This window comes from Cucumis melo, chromosome 7 (assembly GCF_025177605.1).
Source record: "Cucumis melo cultivar AY chromosome 7, USDA_Cmelo_AY_1.0, whole genome shotgun sequence".
In the NCBI taxonomy this organism is placed as follows: Eukaryota; Viridiplantae; Streptophyta; class Magnoliopsida; order Cucurbitales; family Cucurbitaceae; genus Cucumis; species Cucumis melo.
Window position 1 is genome coordinate 27,029,059 of NC_066863.1, and position 17,721 is coordinate 27,046,779.

At 34.5% G+C, this 17,721-nt stretch overlaps 2 protein-coding genes across 2 annotated transcripts; both read left to right on the top strand.

Moving 5' to 3' along the window:
- The first annotated feature begins 631 nt into the window (after window positions 1–631).
- On the top strand, window positions 632–2,722 carry LOC103494506 (chitinase-like protein 1). Its single transcript, XM_008455709.3, has 4 exons — window positions 632–901; window positions 986–1,379; window positions 1,512–1,671; window positions 2,014–2,722. Exons 2-4 carry the CDS (start codon window positions 1,001–1,003, stop codon window positions 2,429–2,431), a joined length of 957 nt encoding a protein of 318 aa, XP_008453931.2. The 5' UTR covers window positions 632–901; window positions 986–1,000; the 3' UTR covers window positions 2,432–2,722.
- A 1,915-nt stretch (window positions 2,723–4,637) lies between these two features.
- LOC103494507 (ATP-dependent DNA helicase 2 subunit KU70) lies at window positions 4,638–16,897 on the top strand. The gene is made up of 19 exons (XM_008455710.3): window positions 4,638–4,844; window positions 4,940–5,017; window positions 7,092–7,208; window positions 8,960–9,074; window positions 10,154–10,259; window positions 10,445–10,562; window positions 10,652–10,735; window positions 10,818–10,876; window positions 11,359–11,492; window positions 11,587–11,630; window positions 12,187–12,263; window positions 12,555–12,702; window positions 13,016–13,077; window positions 14,184–14,244; window positions 14,975–15,067; window positions 15,137–15,254; window positions 15,721–15,823; window positions 15,953–16,136; window positions 16,556–16,897. The coding sequence occupies exons 1-19, from the start codon at window positions 4,779–4,781 to the stop codon at window positions 16,667–16,669; spliced, it is 1,881 nt and encodes a 626-aa protein (XP_008453932.2). The 5' UTR covers window positions 4,638–4,778; the 3' UTR covers window positions 16,670–16,897.
- Window positions 16,898–17,721: the final 824 nt, after the last annotated feature.

The following is a 17,721-nucleotide window of genomic DNA, read 5'->3' on the forward strand; positions in this document are numbered from 1 at the left end:
TTTAATTAAATATAAATTTTATGTTGTCTCAACTATTTAATATAAAATGTTATTGTTAATTATTATTATAATTAATTTATATTAATAGTCAATTTAAGTATGTTTAGTTAAAAGGTATTATTTTATTTTTTACTTTATTAACTAATTGATTAACAGACGATTTAATAAATTCTTTTATGTTATGTTTAATTTATCTCTGGTGCTTGATTAAGTAATTAATTAATTTTTTTAATATTAAATTGAACAAAATTATTTAACTTTTTGACAATAATTATCTTACATTTTTAATTTTAAAATTTTAAAATTTAAATATTATATATTTAATATCTATGAAGCAATTCAGAACGGCATTTGATTTAAGTTTTGAAAGTGTATTTATTTTGTTCTAGTAATTGTTTTTGTAATTTCCCACGATATTGTAAAGCGGTTACCAAAACCTTTTGTTCATTCATTTTATTTACATCCTACCAAAATAATTAAGGTTCTACTCATAATGATTTTCTTTTAGTTTGTTTTTTCAAAATTAAATTTATAAATAGGGTATTTTAAAAAATAGGAAAATAATGTGAAATTTAGGAGAGTTTCTTTTTATTTATTTATTGAATGATTTTTTAGTGTCGGTGCAGCATTTCAGTGGGTCCCTTGTCCAGCCTGGAAATTCTGACCATCAATCTTCAATCGGACGGTCCACATTCACCGCTTCCTCTGTACCTTCTTCCTGAGCTCAAATGCTTTCCAATCAATGGCGTCTACAAGCTGAAAGAGACGCTCGATCTAACCTCTCTCTTTAACGCTTCTTCCTTCTCCTTCTCCTCCTTCTTCTTCATTTCCCCATTTTCCCATTTGCAAGTTTCAGACAAACACCCTTCTCAGATCTGTCCAATCCCTGCGGCCATTTCAGGTAAGAACAAAAGTTCATTCTCTTTTCATTGAAATTTTGATTATATCAGCCTGAAATTCATCTTTTTTCTCTCTGGGTTTGCAGTGGGGAGAGGTGAAAATGGCTTTGAATCACTCGCTTCTGGTGATACTGGCGCTGATTGTAATGGCGTCTTTTGTGAGTGGGGATGAACCCCCGATTAAGCCGAAGGTTAAGGTTGTGAAGGGGAAGAGGCTTTGCGATAGAGGATGGGAGTGCAGTTGGTCTACTTATTGTTGTAATTTGACCATTACCGACTACTTTGAAACCTATCAATTTGAGAATCTTTTCGCTAAGCGTAACTCGCCGGTGGCTCATGCCGTCGGTTTCTGGGATTTTCATTCCTTCATTCTCGCCGCCGCCCAGTTCGAGCCGCTCGGATTTGGAACAACTGGAGATAAGAAGATGCAGATGAAAGAGCTTGCTGCTTTCTTGGGCCATGTTGGCTCTAAGACCTCTTGTAAGTGAAAAACACACTTCTCCCTGCTTTCTGAGGATCTGGGTTTTCTTTTAATGACTGATTGTGCAGTTTTTTAATTCAATATTGCTTGAACTTGATTTTTTGTTGATGTGTGTGAAATGCTTGTTGTAGGTGGTGATGGAGTTGTCACGGGAGGGCCACTTGCTTGGGGACTCTGTTTCAACAAGGAAATGAGTCCAAGCCAGGACTATTGCGATGACTACTTCAAGCTCACTTATCCTTGTGCTCCTGGTGCTCAATATTATGGCCGTGGTGCTCTGCCCATTTACTGGTTTGACGTTTTCTATCCCCATTTTCGTTTTCCAGTGGCTTTTGTTCAGTAATATGGGTTTCTAACATTGATTTATAGCTGTGTTCCTTGTTTATCCATAGTCCACTATGTTCTTTCACTTAATCTCTTTAACTACTATTTGGTTAATGGTCACTTGCAGGTCTCTAATCTAACATATCATGATGAAAAATGCAAATGGCACCTTTTTCTGTCTGTTTAGATTAGGGACTTATCTGATAAGTTGTTGATTACTAGTTAGGTTAGAAGGAAGTATGAACATAACATTCTGATCCCCAATCTATGAGAATTTGACTGAATTCTTATTGTTGTTTGTCGTCATAGGAATTACAATTACGGCAAGATTGGGGATGCATTGAAGATTGACCTGTTGAATCATCCTGAATATGTTGAGCAGAATGCTACCATTGGATTTCAAACTGCAATGTGGATGTGGATGAACCCAGTCAAGAAGTCACAGCCTTCACCCCATGATGTCTTTGTTGGCAATTGGAAGCCAACCAAGAACGACACCTTGTCCAAAAGGGTTCCTGGTTTCGGCGCAACCATGAATATTCTCTATGGTGATTCCATCTGTGGGAAGGGTGATATTGACCCCATGAACAACATTATCTCTCATTACCAATATTACCTCGATCTGATGGGTCTCGGTCGTGATGAGTCTGGGACTCATGACACACTTTCATGTGCCGAGCAGGTCCCGTTTAATCCAACTTTCGTCCCCCCAGCTTCATCTTCTTGAGATTTCATCCACCATTGTGGCTTCTAAACATCAAGAATTTCCATTAGCCCAAGTAAGAACCAAGACATCCTTATACAATTATTTAAAGTGTGCAGTAAATTAGTTGAACGATCAGTATGTTTGTATTGAATAATCTGTATTCTTTTTCTCCATATTTATACTACTAGGATTCCTGTGTTTCTGAGATGTCAAAGAATCGCTTCGTATGTAATATATCTGTATTACTGTGAAACAATTTGGTTTCTTGATCGACATTTATGTTGCCGACATGGTTCTCTGTGTTTGATGCCATTGTTTATCTGCCTTGTCCTTTCATACTTTTTCTTTGATTTTCTCTCTTTTTGCATGTTTGGTTGTTGGTGGGGTTGAGTTATTTATAGAGTTGCCCAAACATTATCAATAGTCATCTTCATATTAGTGATATTTAGTATCTGTCGTTTTGGTTTGCTCTCTCCTTGGAAGTTTCTCAGAGGGGATTAAGAAAAGTGCTCTGTCGGCAGCCTGCGTAAATTAAAATTTCCGTCGGCATAGTTCAAAAAAGAGTACTGAACATAATGCCAATGTCGAGTCGGCTCACAAACTCAATTTTAATAGTAAATATTATTGAAGTTGCGGATATTTATCGAAAACTCCATCTTTCTCTAGTTTACACAATTATTGAGTAATTATATCTCAAAATTTTACATCCCAAACATAGACTTCATAACTCTAATATATTAACTCCAGAAGATTTGGAAGACTTGAAGGTAAGGTAAGTACTAAGTCGTGTTTGAAAGTGATGTTGGCTGTGTAGAACAATGGTGTGTAAGTGGTGATTGGAACATCAGGGAATACTTTGAATTCACAATTTTGTGGGTTAGTTGAAGACACACTTGAACTTTTACATCCCTTAACAGGTGAAAGGATTCTTTTAAGTAGCTGCGAAACATTCAATATAAATTTATTGTTGTAGGAGAATTTGAATTTTCAATATCTTTATTAACCGAGTTGGCAAACTGTCATTATTAAATATTAAAATAGTGATGTATGAATTTAAATAATTTTGCATATGGTTGTCAGTTGACTGCCATTTGTATACACAAAACAAAATTCGATTAGATTATTTAAGATTAATTGATAGGTTTATCTCTTCTTTAATTAGTTTGTCCAAAATATAAGTATCCAAATTGATTGGTATCGACTTTGTTGTCATTTTGACTGATCTCAGTTTATTTTCACCCTTACTTTTCGTTTTTGGTAATCAGATGAACTCTTAGGCGCTGTGTATTTCACTATAATCTCAGTGTTTGTGAGTTACATATTCAAATTGACATGGCCAACTACCCAATACTTTTGAAATAAAAAGGTAACACATGAATAAACAAACTACTGTTTAAACCTATGTATCAAATATTAGCTAGTTAGTTGCCAAGACTAAAATAATAAACAGGGTAGTTGAAACTATTGCAATCGGGCCCAAAGTATTTAACAACTATAACATTAAAGCAAATGAATATTTTGATATAACAATATTTTGATACATCTCTCAGAGTGTATCAATAATGTATTATATTGCTAATGGGAGATTATCGATACTAAAGTCAATTACTAATGGTTTCTCAAGGACAGATTTTCCCATATTTACCAAAATGAGCATCACTTAATCGATATAGTGCTCGTACTATTAATCTTGAGGTCAGAAGATTCAATTTACTTCCCTTTTGCAAAATTTTAAAAAAAAGTAAAAAAGAAATGTCACGTGGTGCTACAAAAGTAATTACCCTAGTAAATATGATGAAATATGATGATAGTACAACTTAACTAGGGTTTAAAACACATAGAAATAAACTAGTCACGAGACTATCAAATGAATTTTCGGACAATAAATTTGTAATTTAAACAACTCTTTTAAACTTTTGAAAACCAAATTACCACTTTATTTCACACATTGACAAGAAAATCTAACAAACATGTGTGTATGCTCATCAAGTAATTTTATGTCACTTGGTTAGAATCAATATTTTAGATGATGATACCCATCAATTCACCTAAATGAGTAAGTGTAATATATGTTTGTATGTATATTGAATTCAGTGACATGTAGATAGAAGTTTTCTATTATTGTTTTTATTCGTGATAGGCTATACATTGATCAATTTCGAAGTCAATACTTTTGACCATTTTCCAAACCAAAAGTATTTGTAAAGAAATTTCCAAACGAAGCGACGATCCTAATTTGCCAATCTATTTAAACGACCGTTGTCACTTTGCAAGAGACGAAACTTGCAAGAGAAGCAGTAGCTGTAGCTGTAGCTGCGACGAGCAAAAACAAGTCTTCACCTCTTCACCTCTTCTTCTCAAACTCGCCATGGATTTGGACCCAGATGAGGTTTTCAGAGATGACGATGACGATCCCGATAATCCATTCTTTCAGGTTCATACAAATACAGTAACATATGCATGCATTTCTTCTTCTTGCTCCATTTCCTTACTTCCCTTCCAACTTTCTCTGCTTTATTTGGTCTACAGGAAAGGGAGTCGACGAAGGAACTCGCGGTTTACTTGGTTGATGCTTCCCCTAAAATGTTCAGCACGACTTGCCCCTCCGTGAGTTCTTTTTCCACTCTTTTTGTTCCTACTGCTGGCTGCTACTTTCCTTTTCTCTTTGTTTCAATCCTCCAGCTGAAGCTTATTGTGATTCTGTAACGGCTGGACAAGTTATTCGGATTTTATTCATTTTTCTCTAGCTTGAAGTGAGCGTCGTGTGTTAGTGTATTTAGGCGAAAAAGACTTGATAGCGTGAAATCTGGTGTTGGTGGTTTAAATATCTGTCCTATTTTCTAAAACAATTTGATTTCTTTTAGATAGTTTAACACCTCGAATTTAGGAGGGGATGTGAATGAACCGATGACATCGAATGAGAGATCTTGAGGACATGAAGGTATGATTATGAAATGCTTAAAAGAATTAAAAGTTACTACCTATACTAACAAAGGTTGCACCTTCCTTTTTGGTGATTATATCATTAGAACTTAGGGGTCCTTTAGGGCGAGGAGTGAGAGTGACTCATAATAGTTTGGGGACTATAATGTTTTAGGTATTATAATAATTTGTATTTGGGGTGCTGACTTGAGCGATGTGGAGTGAATTATTTTAGCCAACTCCATGTTTGGGGCATGGATTAAGGGGATTAGTGTTATTTTACTCCCCATATCCTACGTCGAAATGCCTGTCACACATTGTTCCATTCTCTCAATTGGTGCATCTCGGGACTACTGAAAATTTTGTTTTTCTTGGGGTCATTCTCGGTTGAGATCGACCTCGAGATTCTTCCCAAATTTAAAGAACTATTCGAAGGAAATTTGGTCTCTCTAAGGGACATCACGGGGCGACCTTAGCTCAGGATCATTGATATAATTGCTTTTGTTTTACAGCTTGGTACATCTCGCTGCCATGATGGCTCGGGAACAGTTAACCTAAATGCTTCTGTTTTCAACTCGAGGACTAATGTGACAAATTTGGCTCGAGAAGAGTTAACCTCAATTTCAAATTATTAATAAACGCACTATTTCGGTGACACATCCGGCCGAGAGGGACCGAGAAATTTCTTTCAAGCTTTTTAAAATTTGAGAAGAATCTCAGGGTCGATCTCGATCGATATTGACCCCGAGAAAAACAAAATTTTTAGTGGTCTTGAGATACACCTAACCTAGAGAGTGGTTAATGTGCAGCAGGGATTTGGGCGTAAAATAAGAGGAGTAAAATAACTCTAACCCTTTTTGCTTAATTTGTGCCCTAAGTGTGGAGTGGGCTAAACTCCCCTCAAATTTGAGGTCTAAGCATGCCCTTAGTTTGGAGCTACGTTGGGTGGCCTACTAAGAATTTTTCTAGGATGTATGTGAGGACAAAGCATCCTAAAAGGACTTTTGTTAGTTTATGAGGACAACTTTCACTCTTAGAAGCATTATAGACAAGCAATGATGACGTAGCCATTAAATGCTAAATCTAGATTCTGAATCTTGGACTTGAGGCATTATAGATAGTGATAGTAGATGTTTGGTTAAGAGGGAAAAAAAGAAAAAGAAAAACAAATTTTGTTGCTTGATGGTTTCTCACTACCTCAACTTCAATGTTGTCATATATAAAATCTTATTAGTATTCTTCATTTGGGATTTTGATAATTGTCTCCTGTTCGTGTACAGTCTAAAGATGTTAAGAATACTACCACAGTAGGACAATAGAAGTCAGCTTATTCAAAGATGTTTTTATGATTCATTGAATATGCTGGATTTCTGTTAAGAATGTTAACAGGGAAATATTAGTGATATTATTAGGGTATTGCGAAGGTATATTTGTTATTAGCAAGGAAGGATATGAAGAATGATAATAGGCAGAGTGAATTAGGGGGATTGAGGTATGCAGAGTTTGCAAAGTAGTTTTCCACGGGAGTTCATTTCCAGACATCTCAATCTGTTTGGGGTTTTGTAGTTTTCCTTTATAATTCTAACACTCTTCGCTGTTATTTTCTTTTCTGATGTCTAGCTCTTATTAGACTCTTGCTCCATGCTTGAAAGTGCTCCGTGGTTTCTGAAAAGTTATTTTTATATCCAGTATGTGTTATTGATGAATGAAATATGCATAGTACATACTGACTGCTGACCACTACATTTTTGGCTTCCAGGAAGATAAAAAACGAGAAACCCATTTTCAAGTTGCTTTGAGCTGCATTTCACAATCATTGAAGACACAAATCATCAACAGAAGTTATGATGAAGTTGCTATATGCTTTTTTAACACAGTATGTTGTTGGCCTAAAACCTTACTTGTTTTTACTTGGATTTCCTTTACGGATACAAGAGTACTTGACCTGTTGGAGGCCTATCTTAAATTTTAGTTAATTTAGCATGAAGGGAGACAATATGGTATGGAATTAGATGATATGGATATAATAATCTCATAGATGATATGGAATTAGAAAAAAAGTGAGGAGTGAAAGACAAATCCCAAACCAAGGAAGATCATGGGAAATTCTATCAAACATTATGAAGATCACGTAGGCTGTAACTATTGAATTAGGAATATAGTTTACACCATGATAGGCTTGTTTGCTAGAGTGTTGATGTAATGTTAAATTTATCATAACCAAACAATTTGAGCTTTTGGGTTGATTGACGATTTAACATGGTATTAGAAGTCTTTAAGTTCGAACCTTGTGTAAAGTCATTTCCCCTCCAACTAATATTGAATTCCACTTGTTGAGCCTTCAACAAACCTTCATGCTCACAAGTGGGGGAGAGTGCAAAAGTTGACATAATATTAAATTCACATTTCAAAAGTTGACATAATATTAAATTCACAACCCAATAACTTAAGCTTTTAGGTTGATTGATGATTTAACAAGGCCAACAAAAGAACATTGTCAAGAAAGATATTTATGGCTTTTTCTGAACCATCAAATATTCTAGCGTTTTGTTCTAACCATGATCCAGAAAATGAAGATTGGATCAATTGCAGGTGCAGTCTTTTTCTCCTTTTTGAAGGGTAGCCGGCTATGGATTCCTCCACAAAACTTTTGATACTTTTTGTGAAAACCATAGGTGAGTTGCTATGAGGGTTCCCCAAAACCTGTTAGGAAAGTGGCATCCAAGGAAAACTTGGCCAAGATCTTTAGGACTTTCTTCGCAGGATAATACAACGGGAATGGGAAAGGGCTGAGTTGCACAACCTTGGGATTTATTTTGAAACAGCTTCAATTTCATTGATAAGAATGATTATTGTTAGTGATATATAATTAAATTTGCTTCAACCACCAGCTTAAACTTTTGGGTGAATTAGTGGTTTAATAATTATATACAGAAGGTAAAAGCTCCTATAAAATCGAGGGGTTACTATTTACTAAGGGATATCTTGCTAAGAGGGGCTACATTCATCTCTCTGATCCTACCATTTTTTTAAATAAGAAACAAATTTCATTGGTGTATGAAAATTGCAAAAGATGGGCAAAAATCCTGTTACCAAAAAATTCTCCGATTGGTCAAAAGGGAAGAGGGATCATATGAGCTATAGAAAGATGTACATTTGTACCAAGTCATAGCAAGATAGATAATGTTTTCGAAAAAGCTATCAAAAGTGCTTCCCTTTTCATTGTTTTATTCCTTCCACGTGGTCCTGTGGTCCATAAGAAAGTCTGTATAAGATGCATCCACATAATACTTACCTCAATCTAGAGTTTTTTTCTTTTAGTCTCCAAATTTATCTCAAAGTAGGGCCAAACGTTTGGTTTTGTCTTCCTCCTTTTGTTATTATGGTTTAATAGGGAATTGAATTGGAATGTGGGATTCAATTTGTGACATCTAGTTTGCTTATTTTACATTCCAATTTGTGCCACCCAATTTTCTTCCTTTTCTAATTTAAGAAAATATGCCCTGCAGGCTGCATCTTATGTTGTTGAATGTAGTCACACTTAAGTATTCCAAGAGTATTTTCTATTTATGGCATGCCACTAATTGAAGCCTAATTTATTTATTTTATAATTTGACTTTTTTCTAGAGGGAAAAAAAGAATTTGCAGGATCTAAATGGTGTCTTTGTGCTTAATGTCCCTGAGCGAGAAGATCTTGATCGACCAACAGCAAGGCTTCTAAAAACCATTGATGGCATAGAGGGTAACTACATAATTACTTATCTTGTTGGGTCATAGGATGACTAATTGATAAAGCGAGTGAAATGGGAGATTGCTTTGTGATTTTTGCTGATGTTTGTTGTTACTTAGTTTGTCAATTGATTTTTAGTAGTTGTTGGATTGGTTATTTTGTTATTTTGTTAGTCACTTAGTCAGCTTGTTTATATCATCTATATTTAGAGGGATAAGCTCTTACATTTGCAAAAATTTGATACCTAGTAAATAGTCTCTCTGCGTAACTTTAGAAAAAGGAAAATTTGAACCAGCAGACCATTAAATTCATGGAGATGCTAATATCTATAAAGGAATATAAGTAAGTATGGTACTTCCGCTCTCAAGGAAAATTTGTGAAAATTTATTTTTGGAAGAAACTATGGTATTGCTGATTTTCCCCATGGTATACAAGAATATTGAGGAAAATGTCCAATAATATAATCAAAGCGTTTATCATTGAATCAAATCTTATCAATACAAGAAGACAATCCCTCTATTTATAGAGATTGGAAATCAAACTAATTTTAATTTGTAATCAATCAAGGAAATTAATCATAAGCCTAATCAGTGATTTGACCAAGATACCCTAATTTACCCTAATTAAGAAGAGCTATTTCAATACTGAAAAGCTACAACATGATTTGCGCAAAAAGCAAAAGAAAAAGAAAAACATAGGAGGATTTATGTGTTGTTTGATTACAATTTTTGTTAAGTTTTCAAAACCTAGCTTGGTTTTTTAAAACATTGTTAAAAAGTAAACAACCAAACAAAGGAACTCATTGGTAGTTGTGCTTAATTTTCAAAGGCAAAAATCTAAAGTCAAACAGTTATCAAACGAGACTTTAACTTTCTTATCTCTTTGCTGATTATGGAATGGTCAACTACTGGGAGCATGACTGAGAGAAGAGGATGATGCTTATGGTTTTTCTACATTTAGTAGTTATCTTTTTTTATTATTTACATTGTACCAAAGAATGGAGATAACTATTTTAGATGGTCTATTATTTTTTCTGGATTTCTAATAAAAGTATATCCGATTCTTTATTGTAATTATTAATATTTTTGCAGAAGTATTTATGAAAGAGATTGGAAGTCAGTATGGTATTGTCTCAGGTTCTCGTGAGAATGCTCTTTACAATGCTTTATGGGCAGCCCAAGCACTGCTGCGGAAAGGGTAGTACATTGCTATTTCAAATTTGCAGTTGAAAATTAGTTATTGTATGTTTATTCTTACTATCTAAAAATATAGTATAATTGGTGGAATATCAACCCCAATCCTCTACCTCTCTGTCCACCCATGACAGACACACAAAAGAGAATGCCATCTTGATGTTTACACAAAAAACTAAATTGTTTCAGATCTGCAAAGACACTTGATAAGCGGATTCTTTTGTTTACAAATGAAGATGATCCTTTTGGAAGTATCAAAGGTGCTACTAAATTTGATTTGATAAGAACTACATTACAGAGAGCAAAGGTAGGTGCATTTGTTTTTAAATGCTTGATATATGTGGGTTTTGGTTGTGGAAGTGTGCTTGTTGAAAGTTATATGTTTCTCTTTTCCAGGATGCTCAAGATCTTGGCATTTCGATTGAACTTTTCCCACTGAGTTGCCCTAATGAGCAGTTTAATATCTCTCTTTTCTATGCTGTATGTGTATCTCTCCAGTTGGATATCATAAGGATGTAATGATTCATCATTTTACCAACTGGTTGAATATTTTCGATTCTAGGATTTGATTGGACTAGAAGGGGGCGATCTTGTTCAATATTTGCCTTCAGCAGGAGATAGGTATATCGGAGCCTAATTGTACTTGGTAGTTGGTATTTATCAATTATCTGAACAATTTTGATATTGTGATGAGTACATCAGGGGAGAGAAAATGCTATTTATTTTTAAATTACAGCAAATGGACAAATGGTAGTTCTAAGCTTGAATGGAATCAAATATTTTTTTATTCCATTAAATGAACCATAAGATACAAGCCTTCTTAAGGAGAAAGGCTCCATACGTAAAAGGAAAGTATCCTTGTAAGAATAAAATAAAATCCTTTATGATTTTACAACTAATCAACATATTTACAACCAACAGGAAACTATCTTGTATATGTCAATGCTAGCATGTAATGCTATCATTTCCATTGATCTTCCAGTTTTACAAAATGAGGATACTTGTAACGGATCTAACAACGTCATGAGAAGATGAGATATCAGATATCTTTAATTGTCTCACTTGTCTCTCTCACTTATTTTCTTGTCAACCATAAATTTCAGATTACAAGATATGAAGGATCAACTGAAGAAGCGGATGTTCAAGAAGCGTGTAGTCAGGAGACTCAAATTGTCTATTACCAATAAATTGTCAATTGACGTTAATAGTTATGCATTGATTCGTCCCACCCTTCCTGGTACCAGCATTCCAATATATTTTAGTTGGAACATTTTCTTAGGCACGTTTTTGGGTTTAATACTTGAGATTGCTTCCCTCGTCTTGATTTACAGGAGCAATCACTTGGCTTGATTCTATCTCAAACCGTCCACTTAAGGTAACAGTATCCTATTTAAGTTTCACTATTCTTTGTACAGGTGCAAGTTGATCAATCTAAAATTACTTTATGCAAGATATTACATTGTATTTGATCATAACTTGGGGGCAAAAAGGACCAATCTAAAATTTTCTCAATGGCTTTTAAGACTGAATTGAATCAGACCTTGCTTCTAAATCCTTCTGACTTACTCAGTATTTCTGAAGAATGGACTTTATTGGCACACAATCATACCTTAGGTTTTCTATGTTTCAGCATGAAGGACCTGTATGAATCATCTCATCTGTATGTCTGCACCTCCCAAAGTATATTATGACTTACGATGATCAATTGTGGAATATATGACTAATTAAAAATCTTGGTAATACATTGCCAAGGGAGGTTTTGGTAGCTCTCGCCTCAGTTACCAACTTGCTGTAAAATTTATGCCATTCCTGCTATATTCTCTGCCTTTTCAATAGATTGCTTTCAGTTTTTTTGATAGCCTTACTTTGTCATTGTTGGTGATGCTGAGCACTAGTAACGAGTTAAAATTTTTTTTTGTTGGAATATGCAGACAGAGAGGTCATTCATTTGTGCAGATACAGGTGCATTATTTCTGGAACCTTCAAAGAGATTTCAGCTTTATAAAAAGTAAGTCTTATATACTTTAGGCTTTCTTCTTATTAAACGTAAAATTTCTTCTTTAAATTGATTCTTTCATTGCCAATTATTTTTCCTTTGCTTTTATTGAAGTAAGAAGGATAATCATTGGCATGTTATATTGCATGTTACTTTGAAGTGGTTGGGACTAGGAAAAATTGCAAATTATTGAAGCAACATATATTGAAACAGGAAAATATTTATGCTTTTATTGCATGCCTAGTACAATAATATGTATATTCGCTGGTGAATTTCTGTGAAATAATTTTGCTTGATATCTAGTCAGGCAATAAAATTCTCTGGGGAGGAGTTATCCGAGATCAAGAGAGTATCTGCTGGACATCTTCAGCTTCTAGGTTTCAAGCCATTGAGCTGCTTAAAAGATTATCACAATTTACGTCCATCAACATTCTTATATCCTAGTGACGAGGTTACTTTCAATCTTTTTTCTCTTCCCCGTGCATCACATTTGTTGTGCTTTTATTTGTATTCTTAGGCTTTTCAGAACTGTGAGTGGTTAGGTGCTGCCTGCTTATCATTCTTTCACCTTCTAGGCTGTTTTGATGCTTCTCACATGTTTGTTTCTCTTTACAATAAATGCCACGGACCACTTTCCTTCGTTATGAAAACCACCACATGCATAAACAATGGAATGGATATTGTCTAACATCTGGAACTGCATGTGATGGTTTTCATGATCCCCAATGTTTTATTACACTAACTTTGAAATCTGCTTATTGTAGGGAATGAGTGGTAGCACTTGTATCTTCATTGCCCTCCACAGGTCCATGGTGAAGCTCAATCGGTTTGTACATATAACCCCCTCTTTATGTTATCTAATTAAGGCCATATTTTTTCTCCAATGTTCCAAAAATTGTTATATTTGTCATATATCAATATCATTTTTTTGTATGTGTGTGTACTCCAGTCAACAATAGTCATTTGGGCCTTAAGTGCAAAGCACAAAGAAAAATCAGGTATGTTTGAGAAACACAGGAGGAAAATGTGAACAATGTTTTAGATATGAAAAGATAATAACATTTTGAATAAGATAATGTAAATTTTAGAAAAATTATTGCACATAGAAATGAGCATTTTTAAAGAGAATTTCACAGTTTTTAAATACATATCTTTTAAGAAATAGAAAAAGAGAAGTTTATGTGCATTGAAGGATGCTTTTTCGAGACACTACAACATAGATGCGGTGATAATCCTCAATCTCTTCATTTGTATCACACATGTAGTTTGAGTATCAGTCTCTCTTTATTAATAAAATTTGTGACTCGTCTCCTTTTCAAAAAAAAAAAAAAAAAAACAAAAACAAAAAAAACTTAGGTGTGGTGATATTGCTATGGTGTTAAAATGGGATGAACCAGTTAGTGAGCTTAGGCTCAGTCCTGTCCTTAGTCGATGAAGTCTTATTTTGTCGATTGTCAAACTGGTATGAATTTCTGCACGTGTAAGAACCCAACACAAAACAAGGAAATGTACTGGATTATTTGAGAGGTTGCCTGAGGTAGTTTTGATAAAGTTCATACTGATAACAACCAGTTTCACGTTGGCTGTTACAATTCATGAGGGAGGCCCAAAAGGAACTAGGGATTGAAGATTGATTTTTTTTATATCTCATTTTTACTTTATCCTCTATGAAATAAATTTTAAGTTCGAAATTCCTTGTAAATGGTCCATGCCTAAGACTCTCTGGAAAACTTAGGAATGATTTACTTACGCATCCATCTGTTGTGATTTTTGGTTTGCCATGTATCCACCTAGAGCTGTATCTTTTCTCCATTAAGAGTTGGCTTATGTCACTCATATGAACGTTTAATTCTCATTTGTAATTGATAAATGGAAAATTTTGTAATTTTGTTATATATTTGGTTCTGTGCAATAATCCTTTGTTTTACCCAGTTTTGCAGTTGCTTTTTTCGGTAGTCCATCTCACCCCCAACTAGTTGCTCTTGTGGCCCAAGTAAGATGAAACTGTCCTACGTAACTCTAAAGTCCTTACAATAAGGAATGCCTCATATAAAGTGCTGGTCATCATTATTATGTTTCATTTAAAAACTTCATCCATAAGAACATTGGATTGCAGGAAATAATAGTTGTGATATAATATGTATGATTTTACATGGGATGTTATGTCAATCACAAAATGATTAGGCATTATCGTAAATAAATGCACTGGACAGATTGTTGAATTCACAATTTTAGGATTTGTGTGCACAACATTGTAACAGTTTATATATTTCATTTTGTAGTAGCGTTGCCTGTAAATGGCCGTCAGAAATCTATGCATCTCATTCATTTTATGTTACTCTTCTTGCTGCTTGTTCATCTCGGCTACTGTGTGATTTGTGTTATTTAATGAACATCGATCAGGACACCAAAGTTGAGAAGTTGTTTCATAGCTGCAGAACGGAATATTTTATTGTTGCATTTTGAACTTTCAGTTTTCAAAAGGAAACAAGCCCAAGAGAATGGAAATAAATAGATTAATAAAAAAAAAAGCCCAAAGAATCAACAAAACTCCAAAAGTTATAAGAGGGTAGTAAACGTTCAACTATTAGAGGAATCAACTATCCAGGCAACTGCAGAAGTTGCACCGAACTTAATGCAAAAATATTGAATATTCGGTATTACCAATTGTCTATTGTTCTAACTTCTTAATTTAATGCACTTGGCTTCTTGAAACATCACAGGACGAGATCATTACTGCTGGGGGACAAGTTGAGCCACCAGGAATGAACATGTTATATCTGCCTTATGCTGATGACATCCGACATGTTGAGGAGGCAAGAAAAATGTTTAGTTGGTTAGAGTGGTTTTCTTGAAGTTGCTGCTAATTATATAATGTGCTGCAGCTTCATCCGAATCCTGACATTGCACCTAGAGCGACTGATGATCAAGTAAAAAAGGCTGCTGCTTTAATGAAACGCATTGACTTGAAAGATTTTTCAGTTTGCCAGTTTGCCAATCCTGGTATGATTACAGATGAACCTTGTAATTTGGTAGGAACCAGAAATTGAAATGGAATTGAACAGAAAAAAGTTTCAATATGGAATATAGATGGAAAATTACAAGTTTCTCGAGCACTTAGCGAATTATAAATTGTGATCTTTCTCTTCCTTACCTAAGAGGGAGGCAGAATTTTATGTTGTCATGCTGCAACATAAATCTTTTAAAATGCATGGCTCCCTTATTTAAATGCCTCTTTTTGGGCGTTTGTGTCAAGAAGAGTTCTGTAACTATCCTCAAGATCTTGGTATTTCTATCTTCCAAAATGAATGTCATTTCTTCCCCTTTCAAATTTTTGGATTCTCGTGGCGTGAAGCACCAGTTTAGTCCAGGCCTAATGAAGTTGATTTTGATGTTGGTTTTTCTCTTTCTTTTTTTTTCATTTTATGTTGTGAGACACCTTCAATGTATAACGGTAGACTACTTTCAGCCTTGCAGAGACATTATGCCGTACTGCAGGCTTTAGCCTTAGAAGAAGATGAAATGCCTGAGGTTAATGACGAAACAGTCCCTGATGAAGAAGGAATGGCTAGGTATGACTATAGTATAGCTGTTTGTCTACCCCTTTTCTTTAACTACTACGGAATTGTTTAGTATATTGCTATTGCTATTTGCTAATCTTACCTGCTTAAGACATTCTGTTTCTTCATGGTTTATTGTAGACCTGGGGTCGTAAAGACATTAGAAGAATTCAAACTATCGGTTTATGGGGAAAATTACGAAGAGGAGGAGGAAGCTGGAAAAGGAAAAGTGAGTGAAGTTTCAAAAAAGAGAAAAGCAATATCAGAGATTGCTTCTCAAAAGTGTAAAGAATATGACTGGGCTGACCTTGCAGATAATGGAAAGGTAAAACAACTTCTCTTCTTCCCCATATCTGTCTTGTTTTCATCTCTGTAGGAAATGTGGTTGCCTCTGCATGGTTAAATCTGAACTTTTTTAGGTTGTTTGAGGTGCTGAATTGGTTATTATAGTCTATAAAATACGATAGTCTTGACACAAAATAAGTTATAATAGGTTGTGGTTGGAGTATAGACTACTTTAATTTGTATTACAAATGAAGAGAGAAGATGGTTTTCAAATATAGCTAAGTATGCATTATAATAATTGAGAACTTAAACAATTACAATGAGAGGTCCAAACATTGAGTGAGCTATAAATATAATAGCCCACTCCACCCAAGGCAAGCTGGATGAATATGATCCAGTTATGAACTCATAGTATTGATGATATGAAAACAAAAAATGTGTTGGGTTTGTGTTTTGCAGTTGAAGGAATTGTCAGTTGTGGAGTTGAAGTATTATTTGACAGCAAATGATCTTCCAGTGTCTGGAAAGAAGGAAGCCTTGATAAGCAGGATACTATCACATATGGGAAAGTAATGCAGGCAGTTGAATTGCAAATCCTTCACTTCATAAGCTTCTTCTATGCCTTCCAACATGTAAAATGAAAAAAATGCTTTGATTACCAACTGTAAGACTATCCTCTTAAGTTAGATTATGACACTTTTGCAAAGTATAAACCATCATGTTGCTAAGAAACAGTGCCAATAGCTTGTTTTGGAGCCATTTTAACAATATTATCCGAGTGAAAAAAGTTCTTATTTTTAAGTTGTGTTCTTAGTTTTTTTTTCATATATAGTAATTATTAACCCTATGCACGTCCAAACTGACTAGACTCAAAAAAAATGCACGATTTGACGTAACCACAAAAACTCGCCCCAAGACCCATGATCCACGTTCTTTCTTCACCATCTTCATTGTCTTCCTCCATCAATCCTTCATCAATGGAACAATTTCTTCATACTTTCTTCCAGTTTTTCATGATTTCTTCTCCCTTTTCCTCCATCAACAGTCCCCCAACCACATGTCATTCTTCGTTTTGACAGAAGTAGGTTAAAATGTTTGATAACTACTTAATTTGTTATAAAGAAATTGGTGAAATTATTGAAAAAATGGTTGGTGAAAATCGAAGAAGGATATTTTTATAACATTACTAGTTCTAGGGTTACTAGTGAAACTTTTGAAAGTACAATAAAACAAAAGGCAAAGTTCAAGATGCTTCGAGATCAAGGGAAAAAGAAAGAGGAGGGTAAATTGAAAGTAGAATCTTATAGGACGAGCAGACATCAAAACTCTTGGATCATAAGCATGGAATGATCCTTTTTTAAGCAATCTCACAATCTGTTAGAGTAGGTGGATAGGGAAAAATTTGGTCTAAGAAGGGATGAAATAGTTTCAAAAGATTGGTTCGAATAGGTGACTCTTTATAAAGAAAAATAGGAACAAAGGTGATTGTAGTTGTGTCTATTTAGTTTTGAAAATAAACCATTTTGAAAAGACAAAAAAAATTGAAATATTTTAATAATTACCTAAAGTAGCTTTTGAAATTTATTTTCGGAGGAATTTAATTAAAGATACCATTTTTGAAAGAA

What these genes read in the sequence shown, in the direction of transcription:
- LOC103494507 (XM_008455710.3), top strand. Translation starts at nt 4,779, where the DNA reads ATGGATTTGGACCCAGATGAGGTTTTCAGAGATGACGATGACGATCCC. An exon ending in CTACATTACAGAGAGCAAAG is followed by an intron (nt 10,563 to 10,651) that starts GTAGGTGCATTT and finishes TCTCTTTTCCAG; the next exon opens with GATGCTCAAGATCTTGGCAT. An exon ending in TTGCCTTCAGCAGGAGATAG is followed by an intron (nt 10,877 to 11,358) that starts GTATATCGGAGC and finishes CATAAATTTCAG; the next exon opens with ATTACAAGATATGAAGGATC.
- LOC103494506 (XM_008455709.3), top strand. Translation starts at nt 1,001, where the DNA reads ATGGCTTTGAATCACTCGCTTCTGGTGATACTGGCGCTGATTGTAATG. An exon ending in TGTTGGCTCTAAGACCTCTT is followed by an intron (nt 1,380 to 1,511) that starts GTAAGTGAAAAA and finishes TGCTTGTTGTAG; the next exon opens with GTGGTGATGGAGTTGTCACG. An exon ending in GGTGCTCTGCCCATTTACTG is followed by an intron (nt 1,672 to 2,013) that starts GTTTGACGTTTT and finishes TTGTCGTCATAG; the next exon opens with GAATTACAATTACGGCAAGA.